General features: G+C 39.6%; 1 protein-coding gene across 2 annotated transcripts in view; it reads right to left on the bottom strand.

Moving 5' to 3' along the window:
- Positions 1-24,533, bottom strand: part of DNAH7 (dynein axonemal heavy chain 7) — a 518,555-nt gene that overhangs the window by 17,616 nt on the left and 476,406 nt on the right. For both annotated transcript variants that reach the window (XM_044302717.1, XM_044302716.1), the window contains 4 exons: positions 23,468-23,605; positions 20,514-20,744; positions 8,351-8,503; positions 769-946 (listed from right to left, as the gene is read on the bottom strand). In XM_044302717.1, the coding sequence (XP_044158652.1) occupies positions 769-946; positions 8,351-8,503; positions 20,514-20,744; positions 23,468-23,605 (700 nt within the window). The remainder of the gene's footprint in view (positions 1-768; positions 947-8,350; positions 8,504-20,513; positions 20,745-23,467; positions 23,606-24,533) is intronic.

Raw genomic sequence — 24,533 nt, 5'->3', positions numbered from 1 at the left:
CTCACAAGATCAAAAGGATCGGGCAGTTGCAAGCCAACTGCTCCATCCTTATCTTACCGTACATCTGCAGGGGGAGATAAGTGGGTGCAGGAAAAACACATCTAATGTATATGGCCAGCTCAAAAGGGGTTGTTTCACTTCAGCCCATGGCATAAAGTTAGTAAAAGGCTCTTACTAATGTATTGCCATTATACACATTGCTTCCGTTGCTGGCTAGATTAATGTTTCCATCGCTTTATACAATGCTCGTTTCCATGGTTATGATCACCCTGCAATCCAGCAGCAGTGGCTATAGGAAAAAGTGCCAACTATGTGCACTTCAATAGTCTCAGCCTTCAGAGAGTCCTGCGCTTTTTCCTATAGAGTGCAAGCACGGCCACTGCTGCTGGATTACAGGGTGGTTGTAACCATGGAACTGAGCAGTGTATAATGTGATGGAAGCAATATGGACCATCACAATACATTAGTAAATTCCTTGTATTAACGTTCTCTAAATGATAAACGCCATTTGCTGAAGTGAGAGGACCCCTTTGAGATTTGCTCAGAAGCAGAAAGAGATATTATTTATAATTGAACCACATTCTCTGTTCGTTTTCTAACATTTGTTTTGGAAAACTGAAAGAAAAAAATGTGCCTAATAATTAAAAAAAACTTTGTTAACATTTAAAGTATTTAAATCAAAACATTTAATATACAAACATAAAACTTTTTTGGGTATTTTAAAAACCAAACTGAAGCTTTTGTGCAATACTCATGAATATGTCTTACCATCTTCAGGTGCATGTTTGTATTCTTTATCTTCTAAAACCTCAAAGTCAAAGCCCAGCAAGTCAATGGGAATTGTGTACTTGCGAGCAAAATTTTGCTGTGCTCCAGTGAGGAATGCTTGTGTGAAAAAAAAGCCAGACAGCCAAAAAACTGGAGGACTTCCATTTTCATACCAGTCCTGTGTTACATAAAAAAAATAAGTTTACATAATAAAGCAGCAATTCAAATACTTTCAAAATATGTTTACATCTATATTATCAAGTTATCTGTTCATGATACAAAGGCAGCAAGTGATACTTGCAGGGCCCCAAACTGTGATCAAATAGATTATTTGTACTGTACATTAAAGAGGTTTCTCAGGATTTTGATATCGGTCATCAATATCTGATCCGTTGGGGTCCAACTTCCAGCTCCAAGGTGATCAGCTGTTTGCAGAGTTGAGTGCTGCAGCCTCTGCATAGGCTATTAATGTCACATTTATCTGTCACATGCCCTGAATGTAGTTCAGTCCCATTCATTTGAATGGGCCTGAGCTGCAATACCAAGTAAAGCTGCTATACAATGTACGGTACTGTGCATTATAGGCTGTGAGGATTGCCGCGGCTTCTTCATACAGCTGATTAGCATGGGTGTCAGGAGTCATACCCCCAGATACTGATGACCAATCGTAAGGATAGGACATCAATAGAAAAATCACAGACAACCCTTTTAACCGCTTGCCGACCACCCATTGACTATAAACGTCGGGACATTTGGCACTTCTCTCTGCACAGATATTTCTAAATGTCCTTGCCTAGATGACAGCTGCGGGGCAGTCAGTGACAGCAGAGCTGTCCCTTCCTTCCCCACAACTCTATACACAGAGCTCAATGAGCGCTGTGTATAGAGATCGAGAAACAATAATGCCAATTCCTGCGCCAGTCGCAGCAGTCATATAATTGCTAAGGACGGGGCATCTGCACAACTTGCTGGGTCTTAGCAGACCCAGATCGGCCCTGCAGTGAGGTGTTACACTGCATCTTACCTTTCATTTGGTCTAAAGTGTTAGCCCCAGTTACAGCAATTAAAAAACAGAACATAGTGTTAAATGTCTCCCAAAAGTCATGCATGACTTTCTAGGGGGCACAAAGTGTAAAAAAAATTTTTTTTGAAAGACAATATAATACTAAAAAAAACACCACCACACTCCATACTGTAGCTTCTAGCCCCACCACACCAAAAAGTGCAAAACTTTTTTACATAACCAAATGGAGAATACAGTAATGGCTTTGAAATATGCATGTACTAAGAAATCAGATAGGCACTTGGTCAGAAAGGGGGATAAATGGCCCGACTTAGAACTGGTTAAACCTGATCGATAATTTCCAGAAGATTCAATGGGTTTTCTTATTTTACCATTACTAAGACTAAATAAGACTTATTCCTGTCTTACACCTGCTGACTTTTCGTTGCTAACGAGACTTCGTAGTAATGCTCATTACCGATCATCTGGTTGTCTAATAATGTTCGTTCATCAGGAAATCTAAATCATTGTTTGCAGGTGGTAGATCATGGTGTCTAATCATGATCTGCTGCCGTCAAACAATGATTCAGTATAGGGAACAGCAATAGTATAAGAATACTGAGGAGCAGTCTCCTCCACTAAAGTAACGCTTCCTTCCCAACAATCACCTGTTAAATCAGGGTGTGTAATTCAGCCTTAAATCCTAAACACCAGGTGGCTGGGAAACAATGCAGCGGCCTGGAGCCGCTCATATTCCAGTGTATGGAAGCTACGGAAACCGCATAGAACAGCGAGCTGTGTCAGAAACACCATACCTTGCTGTGCTATGGTTCCTACAGCTCTCATGCACTATAATAGGAGCTACTGAAACAGCAAGCGCTGGCCACTGCACTGCTTCACAGCTACCTGGTGTCGGGTCTTCGTCTCATCGCACCTTAGTAATGTCAAGATGGGACAACTCCTTTAACCCCTTTTATCCCGGGCCAGTTTTCGCACTCCTGCCCAGGCCATTTTTTGCAAATCTGACGTGTCAATTTATGTGGTAATAACTTTGGAACACTTTTATTTATCCAAGCCATTCTGAGATTGTTTTCTCGTGACACACTTTACTTCATGACAGTCATAAATTTGAGTCAATATGTTTCACCTTTATTTATGAAAAAATCCCAAATTTACCCCAAATTTTGAAAAATTGGCAATTTTCTAAATCTAATTTTCTCTGTTTTTAAAACAGAAAGTGATACCTCATAAAATTTTTATTACTTAACATTCCCCATATGTCTACTTTATGTTGGCATTATTTTGTAAATGTCATTTTATTTTCAGGACATTAGAAGGCTTGAATTTTAAAAGCGATTCTTAAAATTTTTAAAAATTTTTCCAAAACCCACTTTATAAGGACTGGTTCAGGTCTGAAGTCACTTTGTGGAACTTGCATAGTAGAAACTACCAATACATGACCCCATTTTAGAAACTACCCCCTCAAGTTATTCACAACTTTTGGCAGATTTTTTATTTTAATCCATTTTTTCTGTAACATCAAGGGTTAACAGCCAAACAAAACTCCATATCTATTACCATGATTCTGCAGTTTACAGAAACACCCCCACAAACTGTATGTGAGCAGACTGATGTAAGGGCACCCAGCAGGGTGCAGAAGGAAAGGAGCGCCGCATGGTTTTAGGAAGGCAAATTTTGCTGGACTGGTTTTTAGACACGATGTTCTATTTGAAGACCCCCTGATGCACCCTACAGTAGAAACTCCCAAAAAGTGACCTCATTTTGAAAACTACGGGATAAGGTCACAGTTTTATTGATACTATTTTGGGGCGCATATGATTTTTGATTGTTTGGTATTACACTTTTTGTGAAGCAAGGTGACCAAAAATTGCTTTTTTGGCACAGTTTTAATTTTTTACAGCATTCACCTGAGGGAGTAGGTCATGTGATATTTTTGTAGAGCTGATTGTTACGGACACGGTGATACCTAATATGTCTACTTTATTTATTTCACTTTAACACAAAAGTATTTTTGAAACAAAAAAATCATATTTTAGTGTCTATTTTCTGTAAGCCAATTTTTTTGGGGCCTTGGTCTTATGTAGGGGCTCATTTTTTTCAGGATGAGATGACGGTTTGATTGTTACTATTTTGGGGTACATATAACTTTTTTCTGTATCAAATTTTTTATTAATATTAATCTAAAAAGGGTAGAGCAGTGTTCATTCAGGATAAAAGCTTAATCAGCAATATGCAATAAATCACAAACGAAACACTGAGAAAAAGAACAGGCCAGTACAAAAATAGAAAGATTATTGACATGGTGTTGACGTCTATGCAGAAACCCAGAGTCCATTTATTCCATTTCACTGTAAAATATGAAAACTGAAATTTTCGATGTTGCATAGCGACAACCAGGTATTCCATAATGCAGTTTTTATTTACCGTACATAGTTTATCAAAACTTCACATGTTGGGATGGCACTACTTTTCCAGTTTTTGGCAACAAAGACCTTTGCAGAGGATGATGTATGAAAAGCAATTGTTCTATCAGGAAAAAGATCTAAAATACCCAAGTGTGCAATAGGGCGACTGCAGATGACCATGGAAACTGTGTACCAAGATCTTCAACAAGAAGATCGTGCACCAGTTTCCAAAAGGATTGAATGGCACTATAGCTCCCAAAAATATGTTTTATGTCACCAACTGCACCACAGCATCTCCAACACATTAGAGGATTGTGGCTATATTAATGAGAGGCGAGGGGGGGGGGGGGTATCATATACCAACGACTGAGTACCTTTCTAGTGGCTTTTAAATGTGTATAACAGTGAGAGTACGTTGTAGGGAAGCTAAATATGGCAAGCCACTGAGAGTAATCAATATTAAGATTGAGATCTTGTTCCCATCTCTTTAATGATAGAAAATTGGGGAGGAAGTGCTTCTCTCCTAGTTCAGCATAAAAAAAAGAGATATACCATTTGTCAGTCTACTGGGGTTGAGAAAAAACAAATCAAATGAGGTCTTGGATGCAGAGGAGGTCAGGTGAAGTGTAGAGATGCATCGGCGCACCTTGAGGAATTTAGCACTAATCTCCTCAAAAGACATAAGGTGTGGTGAGAATGGGGCCGGATGGGGACACTTCCCCATTCATTTTTTGGTATTGACCACTGTCTCCTATATGCCCTTTTGCTGTGATGAGAGAGTTATAATCCACACATTGGATTATAAGCGCATTATTGGCTGATACCCTATGTATTGGTTGTTCCCTTATCTTACTTTAAGGGAACCCTGTATTAAATACAGCATTTTGATAGATTACTTTTTGTTCTTATCACTTTATAATCCCCTGATGAGTCTATTTTGAGATGAAACATGGCATGTTGGGACGGTAGTGAGGGACAAGTGTAGGGATTTGGCCCCATCTATGGACAGGTTCCTGATGGGGTCGCCCCTATTGGGTTGGGTGCTCTGTAATTGACAGGCAAGGAGGGATAGACCCCTTCCCCAACTTCTTTAGGGTCATCTCTTTAGGGCTTTTTAGCGTGTGTGTCCCATTGAGGCCTGTATAACTTTTGAGTTCCTGCTCCAGCAATCTGGACAACGTCAAAAGAAAGGACGAAAAATGAAAACATTCCAGTAGATATGAATCGCTTTCTACACATCTGATCTGGTAAGAATGTTCTAATTTGCCAATCAGGCGGTGATATCTTTCTGGTATATTTACTACTTTTATTACTATTTTTTCTGGTTTTATCACATTTTTGATTGAGCAAATTTATATAGTTTACAATGCTACTTTAATCTAAGGTTAGTAAAAGCTACATTTTATTTAAACAATCATTCCAATCTCTCATGCAAAATTAGATTTCTCATGGTTAGAGAGTTTATTGCTGGAACACTACCATCTTTGTGTACTTGCAGGGGTTTGTAATTTATTTCAATGAAAGCATTTTTGACGCAGTGATACCTAATACGTGTGTTTTTTCTTTTTTTATTATAAAATCAGGGAAAGGGGAGTTTTTTTTTACTTGAAACATTAGTTTTTCTTAAAAACACTTAACTTTTAGTCACACTCTGGGACTTCGACTTTTGGGGTTCTGATACACTCTGCAATGCATTACAATACATCTGTATTTTAATGCATTGCCTGTTAGTGCATTACACTGTGTAATACACTAACAGTTACCTAGGAGACTCCTGGAGACTCTGGATCTCCAAGGCTTCCGTAGAAGACAGGTCCAGATGCCTCTGCAAGGCATTGGGCTGCCTTCTCACCATCAGGTCTCTGTCACCGCAGCACAGGAACCCGATGGGAACCCTCACCCGTCGCAAACACCTTCTATGCCGCAGTCAGTACTGACTGCGGCATAGAAAGGGTTAATTCGCCGGCATTGGCTTTTACAGCGATGCCAATGGATACAGCAGTGACCCGGCTCTCAGTGACTACCAGGCCCCTGCACTGATCGGGCACACACCGCTCCGGTGCCCACCCAATCAGCATAACATAGAAGTACATCAAATTGCGGGAAGTCACTTCTCGCTATGACGTACTATTACCCAATTGGTCGGGAAGCGGTTAAAGTGGACCTGTCACCACAAAATGCAATGCAATCTGAAAGCACCATGTTATAGAGCATGAGGAGTTGAGAAGGCAGATCTATAGATTTAGTAAGGCTTGTAATTTATTGATTTATATCTCTGCTTTTTTCCATCTCATGTGAACAGTTGGTACATGAGCGAAGGGTTATCAATGATTGATGGCACTGTGTGTATAAAAGTGTACATACAGAGATAGCTGTCAGTCACTAATAACAGCTCTCTCCTGTATTGATAAGTAGGTTTCTGATTGAATTGCACTTTGTGTAGAGAGGTCCTCTTTAAACTTGCAGGGGGAGCATCTCATTTGCACTTTCTGAAAGCTCCCTTTTTTTGTAGTGTTTTTGTTGTTCTCTGATAAGGCTTTCTTACATTATTTCTATTTTGCGCATTGATTTTGGCATGGACTGTATTTTTGCTATGTTGTGTAATACAAACATAAAACACAGACAGACATGTTTTGCAATACAATACAACACTTCATAATTTTATGGTTAAAACAGTATTGATCATTGTATTTAAACATTAGAGGTTTTATTATTCTTTGTGTCACAAAATCTGAATCTGTACATTTTACAGAAAGCAGCAGCTAACTAAATATCCAACAAATCTCTGCTCTGGGCTTTTAATATTATCCTCCTTGGGTTGGACCTAAAATCAACATGTTGCTAAGTTTTGGGTTCAGCCCAGTGGAAGAGATGTGACACAAGTTATTACTGCTAATATTTATCATTTCAGCAGCTTCGTGTAATCAGTGTGAATAACACAAACTACCATCTGTCTTCCCTTTTCTTTGTAGGCTATATGATAAATAATAAAATCTAGCTGATACTTTTATGCAACATTAAACAAATGTATCACTGAACCTTATGCCCCGTATATTTATTACATGATATTATGAAGAATTCCAGATTCATAATGCAAAACTCTCCCAGTGTATTTTACTAAGCATTGCCATGTAGTAAAAAAAATTGCTCTGTAACGATGAAATAGAAATAAAAAAGATCATTTAAAAAAAAACTTTATCTAAGGGTCCATTCACATGTCCATAACACAGACACCGGCAATGTGCGTTTCGCATTTTGTGGACTGCACATCCCCGGCACTCTCATAGAAAAGGCATTTTCTTGTCCACAATTGTGGACAAGAATAGGACATGTTCTATTTTTTTGAGGAACGGAAGTGCGGATCCAGAAGTGCGGATCTGCAAATGCGGATGCGGACAGCACATTCTGGCCCCATTGAAAATGAATGGGTCCGAATCCATTCCGCAAAATTGCGGAACGGATGCGGACCCATTTTGTGGACGTGTAAGTGGACCCTAAATCTGTAATTTTTAAGATTTGATTTACAATGCCAGGAAAATTCACATTAAATTAGTTAGGGTAAGAACAGATGGTCTGCTGCCACATGCAGCTGAAGTCTCATCACATGTGTGGGCCAACAGTTGCTTGTTTTCAAAGGTTATATCTCAATTTTATAAGAACTTTCATGCTGTCATTAACCACTTCTACTTCAATATGAGGCAATGCTTAACAGAAGCATTCCCAATATATCAGCATCGTCTCACAAGCATATTGCATATGCAGTTCTTGGAAATTGCTTATTTTAAAAAAATAAATACATTTTTAGAACCAAAACATTGACCCTCCTGAGACTTAAATCATATAATAAATTAATGATTATATTGAGTATGTACAGTATATATACAGTATAAACAGTATGTTTACTAGCACCTATTAAGCCAAGCCAACTGTCCTCTTTCTAGCCCTATTTTCTAGTAGAATACATATTTATTTCTTCATTTAGTTTTATTTTTTATCTTCATGCCTCACAAATCCCTATTTTCTTCAGTGTTAAAACATCTTTTTTAATTGGGAGGTTTCCCTGCATTTATATGTGTCATGTTTATTGATGACATCTTTGTGTTAATACAAAGTATCAATAATTATATTCCATTATATGCCTTAAATGACTTACCTGTAAAAATGATAGTCTTGCAAGAAAATCATTAACATAACTGCCAAGAGGTTTAAGGCTTGGGTAAGACTTCTTCATCCACATACCAGGAATCTTTCCTTTTAGGATGCTCATTGCAACCTCTTCTAAGTCCGCAGACATAACCACCAAGCCCTATTTTCCATTGACACAAACAACAGTTCAGTTTAAGATCCCTCAGTCAGTCATATTTCTCTCTCTCTCTTCCTCCCACATGATACATTTTTTCAATTGCCATATGTTATATAACTGAATGCCAGAGGTCACATGACTTTGGCAATGTTTAGTCATATTCAGTTAGCCCATAGATGCAGTACACAGGACTGATCTTTGACCTATATCATTCTAATGTATAAGGGTCTACAGCAGTGATATGAATGTTAAATACATGTACAGTACATTAGAAAACTGTAGTACAACCCCAATTCCCAAAAAGTTGGGATGCTGTGTAAAATGTAAAGAAATGTAAGTAAACATAGAATGCAATGATTTGCAAATCTCATAGACGCACTTTTTATTCACAATAGATCATAGAACACATGTTAGATGTTTAAAGTGAGGCATTTTACTATTTCATGAAAAAAATAACTAATTTAGAACTTGATGGCAGCATTGCATGTCCAAAAAAAAGTTGAAGAAAGTAAACCTGGACACATCCTATCACATCAGGGGGTAGAAACCTTGATTCTTTCATTACAAAACTCTTTCAAACAAGATTGTCACAGTCCTCTTTGAATTTCTTCTCGGCTAATACGATGGCCCCTCCTAAGAGACCTTCTGAGTCTGCTCAGATGGAAACTAGTGATGATTAAGAACAGGTCGCAAACAGAGAACTTATGATCCTCCGATCTTTTCTCAGCCGTACTCTGACAAAAGCACTGGAACCAGTGATGATAGAAATTCAGGATATAAAACAAATAGGCAACAGGGCAGAAAACTTTGAATCCACCCAGACCAAACTCCTCTCCTACACTAAGGGCTGTTTCACACAAGCGGATGCCGTGCGCGACATTCGCTGCGTGAATGACAGCCAAGACCCGATGCGGACAGCAGAGACACGGAGCATTAACATGATTGATAATGCTCTACTACGAAATCACAGTGACAACTTTTTCTCACTGTGATTTCGTAGTAAAGAGTCATGTTAATGCTCCTTGCCTCTGCAGTCTGCATCGGGTCTTGGCTGTCATTCACGCAGCAGATGTCACGCACGGTATCCGCTCGTGTGAAACAGCCCTTAGACTTTCCAACTGTGCCAAGACCACCTCAATAGAATGATTAACTTGACTGAAGTTCAGAATAACAGAGACCAGTGTAATAATTTATGGATTAAAGACCTGCCCGAGACCTTCTTACATGGAAATTTACTCAGCATAGTGAAGTACATCTTTATTCAATTACCACTGGATTCCTACCCCATGGAAATTACCATAAGACCACAGGACATTGTGAGCTTAAACAAAATCATCTGATCCACTAACATACATTATTTTCCACCTATATTGTTCCAGCATCCGGGAAAGTCTAAAAAGTCTAGAGAAGTTGATCACTTAGATTATGAAGTGTCTCAAGTATTCACAAGATCTCCACCATGTCGCTAGAAATCCTTTTTCATTAGTTATGTGCTAGGGGTCTATTTTAACCACCTACCTAACCTATCTTAATATTTGCTATGATTAGTTTGCAGACAAAAATTCATGCCGTTCCCACTACATCTTCCTTGTGGGTACGCTTACACTTCTTTCATACAATGTACTGGGGGCTTTAATACACCTAAAGGCAGAGTCAGGTTTTTACATTGCTTAGGAAAGCTAAGGCAGACATAGGGGCACAGCGACGTCTTCATAACTTCGGCGTATCCTACATCGCTTTTAAATGTAAGACAGCTTCCGAGTGGTCCCATCTAGCATAGATACTATTACAATCTCCAACCATGCTGACCATTACTTTGCAACTAGATTTTCTCCCAAGGAGAGCCTTCACGTGGTAATACAGACGTGGACAAAATTGTTGGTACCCTTTGGTCAATGAAAGAAAAAGTCACAATGGTCACAGAAATAACTTTAATCTGACAAAAGTAATAATAAATTAAAATTCTATAAATGTTAACCAATGAAAGTCAGACATTGTTTTTCAACCATGCTTCAACAGAATTATGTAAAAAAATAAACTCATGAAACAGGCATGGACAAAAATGATGGTACCCCTAACTTAATATTTTGTTGCGCAACCTTTTGAGGCAATCACTGCAATCAAACGCTTCCTGTAACTGTCAATGAGACATCTGCACCTCTCAGCAGGTATTTTGGCCCACTCCTCATGAGCAAACTGCTCCAGTTGTGTCCGGTTTGAAGGGTGCCTTTTCCAGACTGCATGTTTCAGCTCCTTCCAAAGATGCTCAATAGGATTGAGGTCAGGGCTCATAGAAGGCCACTTTAGAATAGTCCAATTTTTTCCTCTTAGCCATTCTTGGGTGTTTTTAGCGGTGTGTTTTGGGTCATTGTCCTGTTGCAAGACCCATGACCTGCGACTGAGACCAAGCTTTCTGACACTGGCTAGTACATTTCTCTCTAGAATTCCTTGATAGTCTTGAGATTTCATTGTACCCTGCACAGATTCAAGACACCCTGTGCCAGACGCAGCAAAGCAGCCCCAGAACATAACAGAGCCTCCTCCATGTTTCACAGTAGGGACAGTGTTCTTTTCTTGATATGCTTCATTTTTTCGTCTGTGAACATACAGCTGATGTGCCTTGGCAAAAACTTCGATTTTTGTCTCATCTGTCCACAGGACATTCTCCCAGAAGCTTTGTGGCTTGTCAACATGTAGTTTGGCATATTCCAGTCTTGCTTTTTTATGATTCGTTTTCAACAATGGTGTCCTCCTTGGTCGTCTCCCATGTAGTCCACTTTGGCTCAAACAACGACGGATGGTGCGATCTGACACTGATGTTCCTTGAGCATGAAGTTCACCTTGAATCTCTTTAGAAGTCTTTCTAGGCTCTTTTGTTACCATTCGGATTATCCGTCTCTTAGATTTGTCATCAATTTTCCTCCTGCGGCCACGTCCAGGGAGGTTGGCTACAGTCCCATGGATCTTAAACTTATGAATAATATGTGCAACTGTACTCACAGGAACATCTAGTTGCTTGGAGATGGTCTTATAGCCTTTACCTTTAACATGCTTGTCTATAATTTTCTTTCTGATCTCTTGAGACAGCTCTTTCCTTTGCTTCCTCTGGTCCATGTCGAGTGTGGTACACACCATATCACCAAACAACACAGTGATTACCTGGAGCCATATATATAGGCCCAATGGCTGATTACAAGGTTGTAGACACCTGTGATGCTAATTAGTGGACACACCTTGAATTAACATGTCCCTTTGGTCACATTATGTTCTGTGTTTTCTAGGGGTACCATCATTTTTGTCCATGCCTGTTTCATGAGTTTATTTTTTTACATAATTCTGTTGAAGCATGGTTGAAAAACAATGTCTGACTTTCATTGGTTAACATTTATAGAATTTTAATTTATTATTACTTTTGTCAGATTAAAGTTATTTCTGTGACCATTGTGACTTTTTCTTTCATTGACCAAAGGGTACCAACAATTTTGTCCACGTCTGTATATTACAAGCGTAAGATATGTTTTTAATGCAATATTACACAGAGGCTTTATGTTTTCCTCTGAATGAGGCGGAGTGTTTAAAGGCGTTGCTTTTACTATCGATGACCTATCCTCAGGATAGGTCATCAATATCAGATCGGAAATACCCCCGCCGATCAGCTGTACAAAGAGACGGCGCACGCAGTGTACACGTGCCATCTCCCTTCTCTCTTTCTGTTTGCTGCTGCCTGACCTATCCTAAGGATGGATCACCAATAGTAAAATCCTGGACATCCCCTTTAAGGATTGTGAAAATAATCTTCTGCCGGTGATTAACTGTGGAGAAGGGAGATCAGTTTGCTGTTTCTGGTGTTGCAACAACCAACTGATGACACGAGCAGCGTGAATCAAGAGTATATTATAGAGTATATCTCTTAGAAATCAAATAATAAAACCTGCTGAACAGTACATAGACACCAAAATAATTGCTAATCCGTTCCGTGACTATTTTTACACCTCTCTATATAATTTAGACTCTTGCTGCTCTCCAAACCAAATTCCCACTGTGTACTCCTGTATTTCAGCATTTCTCAACACATTACCCCTCCCAACTTTCTCTGCAAGAGCAAACAAACTTGTGGCCCCCTTTACCCTTCCAGAGCATTCCAAAATCCTCTAATCTATACCTTCGGGTAAAAGTCCAGGCCCTGAAGGGTTCCAGATTTCTTCTTATGAACAATCTTTTATTACCTAGAGTATTAAATGTTTGCATTTCTACATTATTGGGTTCTCAATGGTCTGCCCAATCCCTGGAAGTCTATATATTCATTATCCACAAGCAAGGAAAGGATCCAGAATTGTGCTCTAACTACAGGCCTTTATCTCTTTTGAATATTGACCTTCTAGCCTCCAAGGTTACAGCAGTCCTAGATACTGTAACTTGACCGTCCCAGAACAGATGGGATTCATCCATGGATGAGAAGATAAATTCAATGTCACTAGATTAATTAATGCTATCTGTTATGCCAAACAGCACCAGATCCCAAGAAGGCTTTCAATTGTGTGGTTTGGGCCTATATAAAAGCTACATTAGAGAAATTTGGCTTCCCAACTGGTTTTATTTCGTGTTTCTCAGTCTGTATACTATCCCAAGTACCAGTGTAGAGGTTAATGGCTCCTTTTCTAAACCCTATAAAATACCCTTCTAAACTCCTTGCAGCACTGGGGTCCTAGGTTCGAATCCGACCAAGGACAACATCTGCATAGAGTTTGCATGTTTTCCCCCTGTTTGCGTGGGTTTCCTCCGGGTACTCCGGTTTCCTCCCACACTCCAAAGACATACTGATAGGGAACTTAGATTGCGAGCCCATTGGGGACAGTTGGCTTCGAATGTCTATAAAGCGCTGCAGAATATGGTAATGCTATATACGTGCATAAAATAAATAAATTAATTGATATAATCCCTCTCTGGAAACCAGAAACTTTAAGAGATCTAGACTCTCCCCGATTTCACCTACTCTCTGTCCCACTAACTTAGTTAGCTACTTCCCTGCTTCCACACAAGGTTTAAGGGAACATATTCCTCTAATCCTTGAATTTTAGGACAGCTTGTAGGTACGTTTTCCAATCGATCAAGGAGCCATTACAAGACTTGAACTTCTCGTTTTTTCTACAAAGGCTACATTTACATGAACACGGTGTTTTGCAGATCAGCAAAACACGGATAGCAGCCCATGTGCGTACCGCAATTTGCGGACCTCAGAAACCACAGCTATCAAAGAAAATGCCTATTCTTGTCCACAAAAATTTTCTTTTTTTTTTTTTTTGCAGGCCCCCGACACAGAGCAACGGATGCAGACAGCACACGGTATGCTGTCCGCATCTTTTGTGGCCCCATAGAAATGAATGGGTCTGCACCCGTTCGGCAAAATTGCGGAACGGATGCGGACTCATTCATACAGTCATGCAAATGTAGCCTATAGTGTTGTTGTTTTTTTTTTTTATCTGGAACCTCTACTCCCTTTTCTCTTTCACTTGTGCTCTACTAAGCCTTACTTTGTATGAGACTGAGAACATGAATTAGGCATATTAGGCCTGAAATTTTCAGATGAAAAAGTTAGAATGATACTAAGCCACTCTCATGGTTTCTCTGATGTGTGAAAATTCAAGAAAACTCATACAAACCTCTGACTCGATGGTACTAAACGCCCGCCTATTTAAAAAAAGTACTGAAAATCTATGTAACTCTAGTGGTTGCTGGATATGTGGTGGCTTTACTGGTAGCTATTGTCATACAGTAGCTCTCATTTTTGGGATCAATATGTAAGGAAATCAAAATTATATGCAAATGTAATATTACTCAAACCAGAAACTATGGGGGAGATTTATCAAACTGGTGTAACGTAGAACTGGCTTAGTTGCCCATGGCAACCAATCAGATTCCACCTTTCATTTTCCAAAGGAGCTGTCCAAAATGAAAGGTGGAATCTGATTAGTTGCTTTGGGCAACTAAGCCAGTTCTACTTTACACTAGTTTGATAAATCTCCTCCATATTATTTTAGCTTCCCTCACCTGATATTAAAGGCTATGTAAACCTTTTGGGGCAATTTTTTTTATTATTGCATTGTACTCATTTTGAGCTAGAAATATATTTTTTTTATTGGTCTTTATTAAAAATATGAAGTTCTTTTTTCTATACAGAGCTGACATGCTCTATTAGCACCTTTTGGGTTTTCGGTCTTTTTTGTCAGACCAGGAGCAGACGGACTACTTATCTTTGCTCTCTTACCTTATAAAGACTCATCAGTTCATATCTTAGTGTTAAGATTGTAGTTTAAATAAGTGTTTATGACCTCTCAGTAGTTTAGAGATAAGGTTTATTAGATGACCGCACAAAGTGAAAGTACCAGTCACACAGCTAGAAAAATAATTAAAGGGATTTTCCAAGATTTTATTCAGTATCTGATCGGTTGGGGGACTCACACCCGGGACCCCCACCAATCAGCTGTTTGAGAAGGCACTGCGCTCCTCTGACCACCGCAGTCTTTCCTAGACTAGCTACGTCATGTTCATCTGTCACATGTCCTAAGCAAAGCTCAGTCCCATTCAAGTGAATGGGGCTGAGCACAATACCAAGCACAGCCCCTGCATAATGTACAGAACTGTGTTTGGTAAGCTGCGTGAAGGCCGTGGGGCTCACCAGTGCCTTGTCAAACAGCTGATCGGCGGGTGTTCGGACCCCCACTGATCAGAAATTGATAACCTATACTGAGGATAGGTCATTAGTGATGAGTGGCAGGGGCAATATTTGAATTTGTGATATTTCGCGAATATATTTCAGAATATTAGTCACATATTTGCGAATTCGAGATAATATTTTTGATCACGAAAATCAGCAATGTAATGCGTAATGCGCGCGAAATACAGGAGTGGGTCACTTATGCTACATTTTTCAAGCTGGTAAAAGTTTCCTGAGAAATATAAGTTTCCTGATAGCTTTATATGCAGATAGAGTGCTCCAATATAATTGCGCTTTCGAATTATTGGCAATTAATGATGCACATATTTTTTCGCAATACGTGCAACTTGTACATCAAAGCACTGTGTCTGTAGCATGTATGTATGGACAGCAGAACCTCAGCCCTCAGCTTCACTATCGATCAATCTAACCTACACTGACTATCTCCCCCTAACTATCTGTATTATATATATGTTAACTGTCTAATGCAGGGGTGCACAACCTGCGGCCCTCGATATCATTCTGTGCGGCCTCCAACCATCTGGTGACAGGCATGTATGTCTATGTCTTGTCGCTGCTCACATACATTTTTTATGTATTCTCCCATTAGATGGGAGTCCTGGAGGTGTAAGCAGACATTCATGGTGTATACACTATGTACAATATGCAATAAATACAATATATCAGCTGGTAATACCCCTTTAACTTTTATTTTCGGCCCATGGAATTCCTTCAGTCTGACAATGTGGCCCCCAACCTAAAAAAGGTTGTGCACCCCTGGTCTAATGTAATACAACAAAGCCCAGAGCACAGCAATGTCACTGCTGTCTCTTTCATAACTGCAATAAACTTTAGAAAATAGCTGCTGGGGAGGTTCTTATATGGTAAGGTGTAGGCAACTTTTCTATTGGTTGCTAGGGATGTTGCTAATGTAGTACAGTCAATATGGTGCACATGAAGTTTCACCAAATATCCAGTCTGCAGGCTTGCAATAGGGTCATACCAATACACAGGAGCCGCAGCAATGAGCACTTGTTAAATGTAGTTCCATAAATTCATAAGCTGTTAACAGAGAGTCAGGACATGCTAAATAAACTTCTTCAAATGTGCTATTAGATAACTGAGGAAAGTTTTAACAGACAGAGTCTTTACAGTGGACTCATCCAGGAAGTCCCCTGTGTATTCTGCTACTTGGTTTAGTCTCCTCAGTGCAGACATTTGCTGTGAAGGAGGTAGGTTCTCTGTCTAAGTTCTCTAAAGCTAAAGTTCATTTATCTGTTGTAAAAAGTTATGATATATACCCATAATAGTTCTGTAGAATGTAAAGAGGTGACTGTATGTTTTTTTAGCAGCCTTTAAACCCTGCAGCACGTGCTGGGCTGAGTAGATGATGTAGGGTTAGAGAGCCATGTGCTCTTCCTAAGATGGCTGTAGGACATGCTGTATTCCAGGTCACCTGCTGCAATATCTCTGTAAATGATTTTCTATTGTTCATTTCTCTGTATGCTTTGTTATATCCTGTAACACGTATGTGGGAATGTAATATAATGACTGCCTGTTATGATATAGGTGGGCTGGTGACCTGGCTGTATACCAGATAGTGGCAGTGTCTCCCTGTTGTATTACAGGTATGTTGCTGTTATCTTCATATACTTGTTCAATGTAAGATCCACTATACGATCACTGTTTTATAATATATTTGGAGTGCAGACATTAGCTGTGAAGGAGGTGGGCTGGTGACCTGGCTGTATACCAGATAGTGGCAGTGTCTCCCTGTTGTATTACAGGCCCCAGCCAAGTGCACTGCACCTCAATAAAGATTTAACCCACAGAAGACCTGAGTGTCGTCCCTTAGAGTCCACATATAGTTAATGCCTGGAGGAGCTGGTGACCAAGTGAGTGCGAAAGCTGGAGGTGTCGCAGATGGTGTAAGAAAAAGGGGGTTACATTTGGTGCCGTGACTCGGATGTCATCATTCTGCTCAAAGTGACCAGTGAAGATACCTAAAGTCACCAGCAGCGATCCAGACAGGTGGACACGTGTAACAAGCGAACTGCATCTGAAAGGTTTGACTAAGAGACTGCGTTCTTCTGGAACTTTCTAAAATGTAAAATATATCAGAACACCGCAGACCCCCCCCCAGGACATTACTACTCCACCCCCTTGGTACTAGGGAGGGGTTCTCCATGGTATAAACAGTCACAGAATATGAATGTATCTGATAGCCATGATGTTAATGCAGGTTTTTCCACAACGGTAGACCAGACTGGAGGCTTATTCACAAGGTCTAAGTTATTTGCATCTAATGATTCTGGTGTACCAGAAGTGTCAGACCAGAACAGGACATATGCAGAAAACATGAGCCATGTTACTGACTCCCATAATAGACGTACATCCAGCGATATGCAGAACACATTTCAGAATTCGCAGGTTCTGTCAGATGTAATACGGGAGGTTGGGCAGCAGATTAGCCACTCTATAATAGAAGGTCTGTCAGCTCATAATAGCAAACAGGATTCCTTCCCACCAGAGTGTTACCAGCAGACTCAGGATTGGGCTAAATTAAATTTTGTACTGAAAGCAAATGTAAAAGAACCGCCAATATTTCGGGGAGATGAGAGTGATAAGTGTAGTGTGTATGAGTGGGAGGAGATGATGCAGTCTTTTCTTGATAAGAAAGGTTACCAAACTGTTGAGTGTGGTAAATAGATAATGGATAAATTGATGGGCCGTGCAAAAGAACTAGTGAAAATTGGGGTGAGGAATAATCCAACTATTGATATAAAGAAGGACCCAAGTGCTATTTACAATATACTGAAACAACATTTTGGGGAAGTTATCTTCACTGTGACTCCCTTGGCAGACTTTTATTCCACACTGCCTAAACCTGGTGAGAGTAGCCTAGATTACTGGATTCGTTTAAACCGTGTCATTGATCTTGCTAATGAATGCCTAAAAGGGCGGGGAAAGTGTGTGGAGGACCCAGGGACCCAGGGCATGAGGTAGCAATGATGTTTATCCGACACTGTCCTGAATCAGAATTGCAAAGCATGCTTAGGTGTAAACCTGCCGAGAGATGGACAGTCAGTGAGGTACAGGAAATGATGGATAGTTACCACAGAGACAAAAGGTTGAGGGCTGAGAATAAGATGACCCAGAGTCTTGTAACAAAACAATGTGAAATTTCTGAAGACTTAACCCCTACAGAACCTAAGGTAAAGAACATAGTCCCCCTTATGCAATAAGGGGGAAGAAGATTCAAATATTAACAAATTGATTGCATTGCTTGAAAAGGTTGTACCAGTTCAATATACTTGCCAACATCCTGGGGCACCAGCAGCAGGTTTTTCAGTTTCTGGAAAAAAGCCTGCTGCTTGTCACATCTGTAAAAACAGTAACCACTCTACCAAGGCGCATTGTATGATGAACAACCTGTGCTTCCTCTGCTGGCAACCTGGCCACCAGAGGCAGGCATGTCCAATGAAAAGGTTGCAACAGTTAAACTAAAAAGCCTGCACTTAGAGAGGTATGGTGTAGGCCCATGTTCCCAAACCCCATCTACTGATGAATCTGGAGATATGGAGGTGTTATATAATCAGTGTGTTCAGGAAAGGCCAAAAGGAACACAGGTGATATTTCAACACTTGCAAAAAATTGCTCCCTATGACAACTTGTTTCATACTACTGTTACGGTTCAAGAAAAGTGTAAGTTAACCGCTATGATTGACAGTGGCTCAATGGTGTGTAGCATCAGTGAGCAAACTGAGCAGCAACTTATACAGTCCGAATTGCTGAAACCGTGCTTTGCCATACTAAATGATATTGTGCTTGTGGGTTGTGGTGGTATTAAAGTAAAGCCAAAGTCCGTTTATGACATACACCTAGAAATGTTTGACTGTAAAATGATTGTTCCAATGCTAGTAGTACCAGGACAAGTAGATGATATAATTATTGGAACAAATGTGATTAGGCATATTACTCACCAGTTTAAGAAAGATGAGAGTTTTTGGGCAATGTTAGCTACCCCTGAGGAGGGCAGTGAAACGCATCAAAACGTATTGCACCCACGCGGGAAAAAAACTGAACAACTGAACGCAATCGCAGACAACACTGACTGAACTTGCTTGCAAAATGGTGCAAGTTTCACTGAACGAACCCTGAACACATCCAGAGCCAATCCGTCATGCTCATGTGAAAGAAGCCCAAGTCCAGGTCTTACTGTCATGTTTGGTTTTCTCCTGTTTTATGGTACTTTCACACTTGCGGTAGGACGGATCCGGCAGGCTGTTCACCCTGTCGGATCCGTCCTTTCCGCTGTTTCGCCGTGCCGCCAGATCGCCGCTCCGTCCCCATTGACTATAATGAGGACGGGGGCGGCGCTCCGGCGCAGCACGGCTAAAGGCCGCCGGACTTAAAGTCCTGCATGTCCGACTTTTTAGTCCAGCGGCCTCTGACCGCGAACTGCCGTACTGCGCCGGAGCACTGCCCCGCCCCCATTATTCAATGAAGACGGAGCGGCGGTCCGGCGGCACGGGCGAAACAGCGGAAGGATGGATCCGACAGGGTGAACAGCCTGCCGGATCCGTCCTGCCGCAAGTGTGAAAGTACCCTAATTAAGTACTCGGTTTTGTCTCTGGCCTGCTGTCCGTCTCTGTATGCCTGTGAGATGTTCTGGGGTTTGTATGACCCCTGAAACATGACATTGTTCTAAAACTTTTATATACTGTTGAACATTGATCGTTCATTACCAGATGTGTAAGCTTCCCACACTGTAGACCCTAATGCAACCACATATCATCAGAGAGGCTTTTAAACTATGCGCTGATAATAAACTGGATGGTAGTCTTCTCCAAGGCCTCCGTGGTTTCCAAAAAGAATTTCAAACTTTGATTCATCTGATCAGAGAACAGTTTTACATTTTGCCTCAGTCCATTTTAAATTAGCTTTGGCCCAGAGAAGACAACAGTGCCTCCGGATTGTTTTGACAAATGGCTTTTCCTTAGCATGACACAGCTTTAACTTGTATTTGTAGATTGCAGGGCAAACTGTGTTCACAGACAATGATTTCTGGAAGGGTTCCTGAGCTTATGCAGTGATTTCCAGTACAGAATCATGCCTGTTTTTAATGCTGTGCCACCGGAGAGCCCATAGATTATTAGCATCCAATATTAACTGTCAGCCACATAGATTTCTCCAGATTCTCTGAATTTACACAGCGTCCCAAATTTTTGGGAATTGTAAATAACTGAAACAAATAAATACTGTAACACCCCTTGAATCAAATCTATTGCTACTTACCTTTATTGCTTTCTGTATGTTGACACAAGACTCTCTTATTGTGGAAAGCAATTTGTTAAATCGACCCATTTCTTGGACCAACACAGTGTTCATGCTTTGAGCGTAGGTAGTTGGATATCTTCTTAGGGCAGCTTCAGTGTCAAAGTTCATGGGAAGTTTACTCAAAATATCACCAGATACTTCATACACTGTTTCATCTGAGGATTTGCCACCACCTCCTGATGACCGTGACTACGCATAACCAATAAACCAATTAGAACAATTTGTACAAATATTATCCATCACTAATAGTCTAGGTACTGCTAATTTTCAGTAAAAGCAGATTTAAAATATTATAATTAGTGTTGAGAGGAGTGAAGCATTCCAAGCTAAATTCAGTCGAAGTTTAGGAAATGCAATTTGCAATGAATCCAAATTTCCTCGCACTTCGTGGTAACGAAAAAGGATTGACAGTATGACATATAGCCAAATACCAGCTATAACCATTCTGTTGATAAAGAGGCTACTGTATCACAGTAGTATAAGGTTGAAATTATATTTAGATGCATTGTAAAATATACCAGTACTTAAAGGGACACTGACAGGCCGTTAGAGCATATAAAGTGACATATATTCTTCTATTGGTGTTAATATGCTCAATTAAACTATACCAGTATCGCCCCTCGCTGCCTTCCTTTACTTATAAAAAGTGTTTTTATCAATATGCAAATGACCTTATTTTGTGCCCAAGGGCCTGTCCCTCATTCAGTTGTGTGCCCAGCTGCGGCCCAACTGCCGTCTCCTAATGTCGCCCAGCTCATTAGTATTCACTGCACTGGGCTGCTTGGGCGGTGAAATCCCATACATGCCCAGTACTATCTTCCTGGCATCAGCCTCATCTTGTCGCTTCGTGCCTGTGCCGGATAAGGTCCCCGGCACCCTCCAGCTCCAGTAGAAGATAGTACTGGGCATGCGCAGGATTTCACTGCGTCGGTAGAAAAAAAAGCCGCCCAGTAAAGTGAATACTAATGAGCTGGGCGGCACTAGGAGATGGCAGTTGGGGCGCGGCTGGGCACACAACTGAATGAGGGACACTTTTTATAAGTAAATGAAAGGCAGCGAGGGGTGATAATGGTATAGTTTAATTAAGCATATTAAGACCAATAAAAGAATATATGTCACTTTATATGCTCTAACGGCCTGTTAGTGTCCCTTTCAACCAAATGAAAGTACAAACAACAAATTTTAATGCAGAAGTCTTAAATGATACTATACTTTCATATTTCATAAATGATCTCCAATAATAAACTTTCAAAAATTATTTATTCCTCAGACATTATTAAAGGTGAGGCAATGAAAGCTGCTGATTTCATTTCGCCAAGATGATTGACAGCTGCTCTTTTTACATAATACTTACTGCATTACATGATATGAAGTCTTAACTTTCCCAGTTTCAGCACTAATACATGTAATAAATTACCATTTGTACAGTCTTTTTATTGGAAGTCTATATCATCTTAAGACTGAAAAGATTTACCTCAACTGTAGTTAATGAAAAACAGCCTTAGCCTACATGTCAAGAGAATAACCTCTTATAATGTGTGTATACCAGACCTCATGCAGAAAAACCATAGACTAGTATATTTTCAGTAATGTGTAGTATACCACCTCATGTATCCAGTATAAACCAGAGAATGGTATATTTTGTAGTAGTCTGTAGTGTTAAATAAGCCGCCACAAGTTTTAAGTTAGCACAGCATTATCTCACAGCTACTGTGTCAAGAGGGAGCTGCAATCATAATTCCCTATTATTAGCATTATTCATTAAAGAGTACTGAAAGATGAACTCTTAATATGATGTAAAATTATCCACAGATTAACCTGTGCAGATTGCTATTACAGTTCAAATTATGGTTTAATTTATAAAAGTAACTTCATCATGTCTGCATGCATCCTCACAGAAAAAAATGGAATCAGTTTAAATTCTAATTGATTGTGAACTTTGGCAAGTGTTGTAAACACCCATGCTGCTAATTTCTGTCACTATGCAACTACTAAATTCATTATTTCTTCTTCAAATGTTTTAATATTTTAAAATAAATAGGATCAAGTGACAAAAATGCAAACATAAAGAAAATACAGAAATAAAAGTGCATAGACAGAAATCATGGAAAGACACAGCAACAGCACCCCAGGGGCAAAGTAATTTATACTAGAATTTTGTAAAGGCTGTTGGCTATGGATAGTTGAGCCAATTGAAGCTAAACTGACTTTGATCCGAATTTCAGGAAAAATGTGATTAGCTGCAAAGCCAAATTTTATTGCGCTTGGTGGTAATGAATCAATTTTTCCTGAAATGGATGTAGAAAAAAACTAAAATACTTACCTCATCTATTTGCTCGCAGAGAGGCAGTCGCGGCCATCTTGAAGATACCGCACAAAATCTGAGGGACACTGATAATAATACTAATAATAAAAAAAAAAAATATTTGATTCTCCCAAACCCCCTACGTTTCAACCCACAGGTCCGTCCTCCCTGCCAGGCTTTATAGTTATGACTGCACCTGTAACGAGTCTGTATACTGCATGTGATTGCTGCAGCCAATAACTGGCTTCACTGGTCTCATACTGTATACCGTTGAGGCCAGTAACATTTGGTATACAGCATGTCCCTGCAGCAGCCACAATCTTATGTGATATCTGCAGTAACTGGGAGGATAGGAACAGTGGCAAAGGAACAAAGGGGTCTCAGGAGATAGGTACTGCATAAATATTTGTTTTATTATAATAACCACATCTCTGCCTTTTTGGGGGGATTCTAAGAAAACCCCTTAACTAATAAACAAATACTGATATTATACATCTCACTTCAAATAAAAAACAATTACAGATTTTATGACAAAATAAAAAAGAACTAAATAATTTTCCAAGTGGGTTTGATTTTGAGATTAGTTCTGTATTTTCCAGTGTCATACCTGAGTTAGAAGGATGCTATCAAACAACTGCTGTGTTTCAGACTGATCTTTGGTAATGTCAGCATTAGCATTCATACCAAAAATCTCAGGGGAAGAGTTCAGAGGGAGTGTCTTTGTATATTCTATATAATGGTTGTACTGAAAGAAAAAAAAATGCACTGTTAAAAAAGGTCAAAACTTCAATTTATATTTATGAGACTTAAACAATCTTAAAACCATTATCATCTTGCCATTATCTACGGCAATCTTATAAGAAAAGTACAAGACATGTCAAAGACACATAATCTGCACTACAGTGTTAAAGAATGAGCATTAAAATATGAAAAGCTTTCTTCCTCCTCTTTTGTGAATCTAGTTAATTGATCTGAATAATTGAATATATGTCACTAAATTTGGTAATGTGACCTAGTCCCTGGATGTAAATCATTTCTGAAGATTTAAAATCATAAAATAGAATAGCTGATACATTCACTGACAGTATAAGGGCATTTCATTATCTCTGTACAGCTAAAATCTTTTTGGTTGAGTGAATCAAATGGTTAATATCGCTGCACCATAACACCAGTGCACATGATGATTTTTTCTGGGATAAATAGACTTGTGGGATTGTTAGGGAATGTGAAGTGATGGCTGACAGACAGATACTGTTACAAAACCTCTGTCTGCTCTGTGCATTTTCAATGTAAGTGCTGGTATATGTATATTCTTCTGAGAGTACCAAGAGGGTAGCTACATCTTTTGAATTTCACATAACTGCAGCACTAGTTCTATAGAACATTTTAGTTAACAAAAATACAAAACACTATATCAGAGAACTGGCACGATGCATTTCCATAAGATATAAAAAATTATAATGCCAACATTCAAAAAATGTTAACACAAATAAAAACAAGAGAAAAAAAAACATTAAATAGATTAAAAGAGCAAATCTAAACATGTACTTTTAAATTATAAGAACAGGGAAAAAGTGTGGTACTATGTTAGCCACTAGAAAACTAGTTTAGCGCTCTTATAAAGAGAAACAAAATAAGAGTCTTGCAGGTTTGATACATTTTACCTGTCCAGA

This window comes from Bufo gargarizans, chromosome 8 (assembly GCF_014858855.1).
Source record: "Bufo gargarizans isolate SCDJY-AF-19 chromosome 8, ASM1485885v1, whole genome shotgun sequence".
Taxonomy (NCBI): Eukaryota; Metazoa; Chordata; class Amphibia; order Anura; family Bufonidae; genus Bufo; species Bufo gargarizans.
This window is presented reverse-complemented; position numbering and strand designations above follow the sequence as displayed.